Source organism: Pinus tabuliformis, chromosome 9 (genome assembly GCF_031772625.1).
Source record: "Pinus tabuliformis cultivar Carrire ecotype Pingquan chromosome 9, CPIR1, whole genome shotgun sequence".
NCBI lineage: Eukaryota > Viridiplantae > Streptophyta > Pinopsida > Pinales > Pinaceae > Pinus > Pinus tabuliformis.
In genome coordinates, this window is record NC_142307.1 from 1,900,838,720 (window position 1) to 1,900,848,890 (window position 10,171).

Genomic DNA, 10,171 nt, shown 5'->3' on the forward strand with positions numbered 1-10,171 from the left:
TTTTTGTCCCTGATGAATTTTAGGAGATTCGATAAGCCAATCTTCTTATTTGAACCTGTCATGCTAAGGCTGCAACACTTCCCCAGTAGAGAGGGTAGATAGGCTACATTAATCATTTCTTTAGAATACTCAAATATGAATAAAAAAAAAATGAAATATATGATGTGTGTGGGGAAGGTCATTGCCTCGACCCACACAACAGGGTAGGTATTTCCAGCACATCCTTAACTTGGCCTGCCACATGGGTGGACGGGAAATGCTTGACATTTTCTTCCCTTATAAATAAAAACTTTGTTTTGTGTGGGGAGGGGAGAATGATGCCGAACATTGCCCTTCCACTCACGCAACCATTTAGGTGATGGCTAACATCACCCTCCTCCACTTCACATACTAGATAAGTGTTTTGTTAATGTATTGTAATGTGTATTTATTTTTCAATTTTTTAAAATGTTTTAATTAAATTTTATTTTATTTTTTTTAAGTTTTTATGTTTTTATTTTTTCAAGTTTTATGTGTCTTCCAGAGATGACTACAGGTTACAAGTTTAACTTTCGCCTTGAGAAACCGCGATGTAGGGGCATTTAAGCCGTCAAAATCACTGGGGATCACACATGGCCTGGGCCACACCAGCCCTTAACATGACTAGATTTTTGCCAACTGAGTTTTGAATCCGTGACCTTCACATCCTGAAGTGACTTAACAATACACCCCTTCACAGTTTATTCTATGCCATCTGGGTTTTTATGCTTTTATTTTCATTTTTAAATTAAATTTAATCTTTCTAATAATTTTTTGAAGTTTAATATATCTATATCTATATATATAATTTTATTTTATATTTTATAACTTTTAATTTTTAAAATTATATTAATAGTAATTTTAAATAATTTATTTTAATTTTAAAGGGGTTTTAATGATTTTATTTATTTATAATTTTGTATTATAATGTGTTTTTTAATTAAAAATGTTTTTACTTCTTCCTCGTTTTTTTTAATTATCTTTTTTAAACCACTGATTTTTATTTTTAATTTTTTAGATTGTTTTTTCTCCCATCTATACACATACAAAATTATTTTATTAAATCTTCAATGCAAATTATTTTAAAATATATATATTTAATTAAACAAACATTATGTCATGCAAATTTTAGATTTATAGTTGACTTATGGTTTTTAGTTTTGATGGTACCAATGGTTAAGGTTGCAAGGTCAATTAGTTGGTAATTTTAACCCAATAAATAAATAAATAAAGTAAAATAAAAACAAGGAACGATAAATAAAATAAAATAAAATAAATGATAGAAACATAACCAATGGCATATGCAAGTTAGGTTGGCCACTCTCTAGTGTAGAAAAAGAAAGATCTATGAAAAGATAAAGTGTTTGGAAGGTTGATTAGAACACGTGAAGGATATGTTCATTGTGCTTTTAGTCCTCCCCATCTCCAAGCAGAGGTTTGACCTAATTCCTTGGACTAGGATGATTCTCAGTTGTATTCAAATCCTATTGGTTTTTGTGTCATATGGTTTTCAGTTTTCCTTGTCTTTTGATAATGTGCTTCTATTACCATCTCCTGGGCACTAAATCTCATAAGAGTGAAGCCATAAGACTTTTTTTCAATTAACTCTTCATGATGTGTATTTGATTTGAATTGGTAGATAATTTTGACTTACAAAAAAAATGTCAGACAATTTTGAAAAACACATAAAAAAAATAAGGATTAAAAAGAAGAAGAAGAAACAAATAGAAAAACAGACAAATTTTAAGTGTTAATTTTAAAAAAAATTGTAATCATGATATTTGGTCTTTAATGCAACCATTGAAATTTTTTTAATTCTAACGCTTAAAAAGGAGGAGGGGGGATGATATTGCATCACCACTTTTTCATTTCAACATGCTTTTTCACGTATTTCGTAGTTATGATATTTTTCCTTTAATGTCATGATTGAAAATGTTTGAATTCCAATCTTGAAAAGAAAAGGTGGTGATGTTGCATCACCACATTTACATTTCAGCATGGTTTTTCATGTATTTCATTATCATTATATTTGGCTTTTAATTTCATGTTGAAAAATGTTGGAATTTTAGCTCTAAATTGAGAAATAAATGATGTAGCATGAAAATCATGATTTGATGTAACCTCCAAGAAAAGAATTGGTAAAGTTCTCGTTAAGTTGGTAACATTGTTTTCCATTATCTTATTTTAAATAAGGGAAAGTTAGAGTTTACATTCGAATCAAATCTAAGGTTTATGGTTATGTAATCAATTATGAGATATGAATAAATCATTGTTTCCTTAACTAGCCTGGTGCTCCTTATTGTCCTCATGGGGAGGCTGTACTCCATATTGTTCTGATTACACTTTAGAGCGAGTCCATTCCTTTCCTTTATATTGAATCCATCTTTGGTAATCTATAATTGTTCTGATTACACTTTAGATTAAGTCCATTACTTTCATTTATATTGAATCCAACTTTGATAATCTATTTTGTACACTTTTTCTCCCCTCAATTTTACAATTTATAAAGGGATCCCAAGAGCTTGAAAAATCAAGGGGGAGTTTATTGTGGGTGCATACACTACTATTACACCAATCGTATAATAGCATGGGCGTAGAAACAATATCTATCTTCCATCCCGTTCTCCCCTCTCCTCTTAGATCTAATGGTCTACTTTCCTGTTTCTTGCATCAACCTCTTTAAATTAAATTTTATTTTAATATATTTTCCAAGGGTTTGAATGTGCAAGTCTAACTTTATTCTCTCCAACTTATTGAAAAAGCTCAAACTCAAAGGTCTTCGCAACATATAGAACATCAAAAAATTGAGGTTACATTTTGTTGATAAATCAATGTGTTTATGTATTAGGGTTGATTCATCTAGATCATGATAATTACTTATGAATATGTTGGCTTCTTTATTTATTTTTTATCTTTTCTTCTTTTATCAACCAAGTACCAAAAGTACAAAATATGAAGATCGCAAGAGACAAAGAACAAAAGGATATAGGCTTCAAGTCAGGGGAAAACCCAACCAACTTCTCTTCTTATAGAGTCTGATCAAATTGACAAATCCAAGACCTAAGACTAGTACAAGAATCCAACCTCCAAAAATCCAAGTCAAGCCTTCCAAATTTTGTATCAACATAGTAGAATCCATCAATCTGAGTCACATGAAAAAATAACATAAGTTTGAACCATAGTAGCTCGCCTCATTCTCACCTCATATTCCATAGGTAACTTTCTTTTATTTCAAGTCATGTACCAAAAGTAATTCACATATATTATAGTTTGTCTGCCACAAAGAGCTTTCTTATATTTTAGGTCACCTATGACAAAAATCTCACAGATATTACTTAAGAAAATTTGCACTTTTTTTCAGATATATAGTCCCAAGAACTCGCAAGTCTTCTCAAGAATATAATCCCTAAACTTTGAAAATTTTCACCTTAGACTACACCATAGAAAACATTGAATTACTTCATAAAAAAACACATAATATCTTTCCACTTTGGTGAAGGATGTATGCCAATATATAGTTGTTCTCATATGTGAGAAGGCACATATTTTGAGTGAGTCTATTTGTCATCCAGGAGGGTCGATTTGGCTTCTTGACATGAATTGACCCAAATTACATTAAAAAAAAAAATCTCTTTTCTTTACAAAAAGTCTATATATGGCTTTGACCCTTTGAATCAATAAATCCTAGAATCATGAAGGACATACTTAATTAATGAAATAATAATAATAATAAAATTTATTTCCTTATTTTTCTTTTTTCTACTTTTTACATAAAATACACCAACCTAGTTACACTTTGAGGTGAGGTTTGCTATATCTATTGGTCTTTATATGAATTGCTCTCAAATTTTATTTTATAAATTTAGACTAATACATTTTTAGTGAATAAGACTATTAATTTATAATTATTTGTCTTAGATCAAGGGTTTAGAGATTTCAAGCAAAGCATTTTTATTTACAATAGTAGTGAAAAAGGCCTCTAATTTATAATTTTCCCTATGAAAATAAGAAATTAGAGATTTCAAGCAAGGTGATTTCAATTACAATAGTGTTGGAATACATTTTATGACATTAGCTCAAGTAATTACAATAAAATAGATCTAAATATTTCAATCATGATACACTATTTCCCAAAAAAAAAAAAAAAAACAATACAAAAAACATAAATAGACTACACAACTCAAACTTGTGATTCCAGCAAATCCCTATCTGAATTTGGGTAAATTAAACTGGAAAACATGGCACAAAACCCTCCAAAACATAAATAGACTACTATGTTTTACCAGTATATATCAAATCCATGTTTTTCTTGACATTAATCTATTCTATATTTTGATCATTTTTTATAACTTTCTAATAAAAAATATAATTATCAATATCTATTATTCTTCAAACAGTGAGAAAAATTATCAGAAACTCAATTGTCAAACTAACTTTTGTAATTGGAAAATATAAATTAACTCATCAATATTATTCAAGTAAAACCACCCCACCAATAATTAGTGATTATAGTCTTTAAGGGAGAAAACTTTCACTACCTAAATCTTGAATCATTAACATATTTCTATATATCTTAAAAAAATAAATTATTAATCAAACATAATCATATTTAAAACTATACACTTTTACTTTAGACCCATTATAACTATACACTTTTACTTTACACCCATTCAATATCTATTCTATACGTTAATAAGTTTCTTTTCAAAATTTAACAAAAATATTTATAAACAATATTTGTTTCCTATGTTATTTTTTCAGTACATGTAATGTATACATTTTATCTTATAATTATTATAAAAGTGGTTTTTATGAATATGTATTAAGTCCGGCTAAGACTGTGACCTCTTTTATTAAATAGTTTAAAACTATATAGCTTTACTATTTATGCTAGGGTTATACAATATAATTAATTATCATTATTTTTTTTATAGATGATTTCTTTTTATTAATTAAATTAATGGAATATCAGCGCAGTTTTCAAATTTTAATTTAAGTGATTTATTGAATTTCTAAATATATATTATATTATTATTTATTGGAATGATAGAATATAATAGATTTTTTATATATTGCTAAAAACATTTGGTAGGAGTAAAAGCTATTATTTATAGTTTTTTTTTATATATTAACCAGAATATTTGGTAGGAGTGAAAGCTATCTCTTATTTGGTAGGAGCCAAAGCTATTTCTTATAGACCACTAGCATAATAACATAGCAAAATTTTCTTTGAATAATAATGATAAATCAAGCAACATTTTAATTTTTATGGTACCTTGAAACTACGTTTACAAGAATCTGTGCAGCAGAATTCATAGACTTTTGGAAGATTACGTGACCCGACTGAAACGAAACCATGACCACATCCTGATATGATGATGTTTACAAGATTATGTGCCGTAGAATTCTCCGAAATGGGCCCACTAATAACGAGGCAACAGTGTACCATGTCTTTTTCTAGAAAGAACAGTGTACCATGTCATTCAGGGAGTGATGCCCACGAGCTGATTAGTTCATTAGATGCCTTTCCACCTACTACCATTTCTGTCAATCAATTTCACTGAAATATCACACAAGTGGCCTTTCCGACCACGGCCTTTTCTGTCAATCAATTTCACTGAAATATCACACACGTGTTAACACAAGTGGCATTCAAATCTTCCCGACCACGGCCTTTTCTGTCAATCAATTTCACTGAAATATCACACACGTGTTAACACAAGTGGCATTCAAATCTTCAATTCAGCTGACCAAGAAAATTTCCAAATGTGAGGGCTAATTTTTTTTCAATAAAGTTTGAACTAAATTAAAGATAAACAAAATTCCAAACATTTTTACTTTTTCATCACTTATCTTTTCACTTTTTCATAGAATTGTAATTCTTTGTATCATCAAAGTTTAAAAACAAAAAAACAAAAAATTCAACCTTTTATAAAGTTTAGAGTATAAACCTAACATAAATACTCCTTATCCATGCCTCACATATCCAATCCAATTCCAAAATTCTACACCTTTTTCTTTAAGGAAGCTGACCTGGTCATTCATATGGTCTCCTATCCTATCCAATTCCCATTAGCTCCACACAACCTTTTCTTCGACATTCATATGGTCTCATATTCTATCTTATTCCAATTAACTTCAACCAACTTTTTAATGGCCATTCATATGGTTTCAATTTTTGATATGGATGTGAAAGTCGATTTTCCTTTCCAAATTTAATAGGTTAGTTAAATGTGTAAATTAAAATTTGATTATTTTTTTTAATTTGAAAGTTTAATATTAATAAAAAAATTAAAATATATAGATTATGATATGTTAATGGAGGGATTTCCAAAACTGAGATCTCAAATTTTATCCTTTATACAAATTATTAATAATTATATTTATCTAAAAAAATTATATCTAACTTTCTATATAAGTAAACATTAATGCTCAGATTGAGGCTATATCCAAAAAAATCTAGGCATACCCCACCATAGTTGCTCTTTTATCTTTTGTAAGAGCCAACCCAAATGTTGCAAGAAAGAATCCCCAGGGATGTCATTGCTGCAATCATACCGCTGAAGCGAGGTACCTATGTCAAACCACGGAACGACATACCATGAATGCCCAAACTCTTGGCTAAGTGAACACTAGTAATATAAATCCAATGCAAGACATAATGCACTATAGTATGGAAAAGAACCGCATCCAAACAAAAAAATACATGTTTGCGGCTCTAATATGTCGTTGTAATCCCAAGAATGAAAAATCATTGAAGGACCTACTAGAACCAAAAAACAATTGCTTCGGGAGGGAGCCAAAAACCACTACTCATATCCCACCACCTTTCTGCACTACTCATATCCCACCACCTACCACCTTTCCTCACTGCTAGTTTCCCACCACCCATATCCCACCACCTTTCTGCACTACTCATATCCCACCACCTACCACCTTTCCTCACTGCTACTTTCCCACCACCCACCACCTTCATGCACTGCTCATTTCCCACCACCCACCACCTTCATGCACTGCTCATTTCCCACCACCCACCACCTTTCTTCACTGCTCATTATTTGAAGAGGACATATTTTCCAGAACTCAAGCACTTGAGTCAGGAGGGTCTCTAGCATCTCCTCCATCTAACTCACAAAAATGTGGCTCTTCACATGCATAAGGTGAGCATCTATTCTATCCACATAAAATTGCAAGTCTCTCAACAAATTCCCTCGTAAAAATAAACTCTAACTCTAATTAAAAATCCTAACTTTAAAATTAAAAGTTATAAACACATATTAAGCGAGGTGATTGCACTTTATTCCACTCTTTTTCTTTCTAATTTTATGGATTTTAATTTTTTTATTTATTCTTTAAATACCAATAAAATATAGAATTTTCAAATGAAATGACTTGAACTTAAAAGGTATTGATTCTTATTTATTTTTAATTTTTAATTACCTAAATTTTAATCTATATTTTTCCATCAAAATGAATTCCAAAATTAAAAATTATTAAGTTTTAAGTAGACATTAATTAAATGTATTAAAAAGTACTCTGATTATTTTGATTGAATGTATTGTTAAAAACTCTGATTTTAAAAACACATGCTCAAAATTCATGAATAATTGTACCCTTCGTTAACAAAAATCCAAATTAAATATGAAATTGGTATCTAAATATTAAATCACTTCTATAAACAAATAAGTTAAATGAACAAAATGTGGAGGCAGGTGATTGGCCCCTTATACCGCTTCCTTTGATTTCTCCTTGTCCTATCTTGATTTCTAATTGTGTGACCCTAAATTTATGTATTAAACCTTTTTTCTTCCTTTTCCTCCCCGTAATCGGCACAGTCACCCTGAAATTCCCTTAAACAGTTTTTATTAAATTTTCGTAAAAACCCCAAATTTATTCCGTTATTTTTGGCCAGAGACCAATTTCGTTTCCCTCATTTCCCTATAATTACGAGGTACCTGGGAGTTTGTTTCAAGACATGCAAATATTTTTTTCCATTTTCTCTGCATTCCACTATGTTTCACTGGACACGGCAGCGAATTGGTAAGCAATACGAAGAACAGCCATTCCCAATATATTTCTCAGAGAAATCGATGATATGGAAGCTTCTAACGGAACTGATTTACTTTTCTGCAATTGTTTCTCAGATAATCGATACCGCTTGCAAGCAGGAACCGGCGCCCTCATCTTCGTGTGCCGCCTGCAAAACCCAGAGAAAAAAATGTACCGAAAAATGCGTTCTTGCCCCATATTTCCCGCAGGATGAGGCCAAGAAGTTCATGCTGGTTCACAGAGTCTTCGGAAATGGCCATGTAATCAAATTACTGCAGGTTCGATTTACTTAATGTGCACTCTTCCTATTTAGATCTTTATTTTCATCAAAGATTCCGCTGATTATGCAATTTTCAAAAAAATCTGAAATGGAAAGTGTTTGAATTTTAAAGAAGATCTTTACTTTCATCAAAGGTTCAGCTGATTTTTGCAATTTTGAAAACAATCTGAAATGGAAAGTGTTTGAATTTTTAAGATTTAAAGATGATCTTTACTTTCATCAAAGGTTCAGCTGATTTATGCAATTTTCAAAAAAGTCTGCAATGAAAAGTGTTTGTTTTTTTTTTTAAATAGCCGAAATAGATTCTGCGCTTTCAAAAATTTCCGGAGCACTCAAAATTTTAAGACTTCATAATATTAGACTTCTAAAAATTTTCCCGAGATTTATCTGCGCTCTTCCTCTTTAAAATTGGGCAGAAAAGTCATTTTTTTCCTGGCTAAATCTTCTGCGCTCTTCCTCTTTAGGACTGAACTAACCAATTACCGAATTAATCTGAAGATCAGAAGCGATTGATCAAATATATATGATAGTACTGATCGTTCATCTTATAGATTATTTAAAACATAGGTTTTAGGATAGTACTTATTGTTCATCTCATAGATTATTTAAAACTTAGGTTTTTTGGTTTGATAATCCTTTCATGTGTTACAGGATCTCCCGCAGGAGCTGAGGGGTGAAGCAGTAAACAGTATGGTGTATGAAGCCAACGAAAGACTTCGAGATCCCGTCCATGGGTGTTTAGGAGTAATCAATGATCTGCGCGGAAGAGTAGCGGAACTGGAATCGCAATTGGCTTCCACAGAAGAAGCGTTCGCTGACTTTCATCGGAAATATATTGTCCTCTTAACCCTCATTACTGGATGTCATGAAGGTTCCGATCCCAATTTTTACAGTACGTCACCGCAAGAGACAGAAGAGTACTGTGGAACGAACCCATGCTCAATTGGTGTGGACGACTTAGATCCACTTCAGCTGTGGGATCATCTTTGGACATAAGCAAGAACCATTCAACACTGTACTGCGATTTGAATTTCCTGTCTCCTCTTGTTTTAAATTTTTTAAAATGTTACTTTTCTAAATCAAGGTTTAAACCTACATGTCTGTTCAAACTATTGAGTTTTGTTGTGTTAATGTATTAATCACGGGTTATTTTCCTTTTCAATTTCGGTTACAAATTTTGGAAAACTGAATATTAATTTATATATATATATAAAATAAAGGAGCGAAAGTTTGCTCCTTTACAAACTACCAACAAGTTATTTCATGTAGCTTGGTTTTCTTTAGTTAATGGTGATCAGTTAGTTTGCATTAGCTGTTAACAACCAGCAATGGTTGTCCTCACTGGTTTGACAACTAAGTTATGATAAGTTAATAATGTTTAAAAAAAAATGAAATTCAATTATATAATTTTAGTAATTTAATTTGTTCTGATGATTATTTTTATTATAAATTTCAAAATATTTTTAAGAGATTTTTAAGACAGTGTTTTAGTGGCACTATCTCTATTTAAATTACAAATTTCAGAATATCAACTATTTGACTTGCTTTCAATCATTTAGAATTTAGAAATATCCCAAAATATCCGATCAAAATTATGCTCAAATTCATTTATATATTTAAAAATATAACCAACTATTAAGTAAAAAATATTAAATTTTGTTAGGTTAATTCACATATAAATAAAATAAAAAAAAAAAAAATTGTTACGTTAATTTACATATAAATTTAAAATATAATTTCAGTAATCCAGTAAGCAGTTTTACATGGTTTACTAAAATATTGAATTTCATTATTGTTAATTCATTAAATCATAGTGTATTTTTC

The 10,171-nt window shown here is 30.4% G+C and overlaps 1 protein-coding gene across 1 annotated transcript; it reads left to right on the forward strand.

The window, feature by feature from the left end:
- The first annotated feature begins 7,945 nt into the window (after positions 1 to 7,945).
- LOC149156535 (LOB domain-containing protein 1-like) lies at positions 7,946 to 9,474 on the forward strand. Its single transcript, XM_089446158.1, has 3 exons — positions 7,946 to 8,058; positions 8,163 to 8,345; positions 8,999 to 9,474. Exons 2-3 carry the CDS (start codon positions 8,295 to 8,297, stop codon positions 9,341 to 9,343), a joined length of 396 nt encoding a protein of 131 aa, XP_089302284.1. The 5' UTR covers positions 7,946 to 8,058; positions 8,163 to 8,294; the 3' UTR covers positions 9,344 to 9,474.
- The last annotated feature ends 697 nt before the right edge of the window (positions 9,475 to 10,171 follow it).

What these genes read in the sequence shown, in the direction of transcription:
- LOC149156535 (XM_089446158.1), top strand. Translation starts at nt 8,295, where the DNA reads ATGCTGGTTCACAGAGTCTTCGGAAATGGCCATGTAATCAAATTACTG. An exon ending in ATGTAATCAAATTACTGCAG is followed by an intron (nt 8,346 to 8,998) that starts GTTCGATTTACT and finishes CATGTGTTACAG; the next exon opens with GATCTCCCGCAGGAGCTGAG.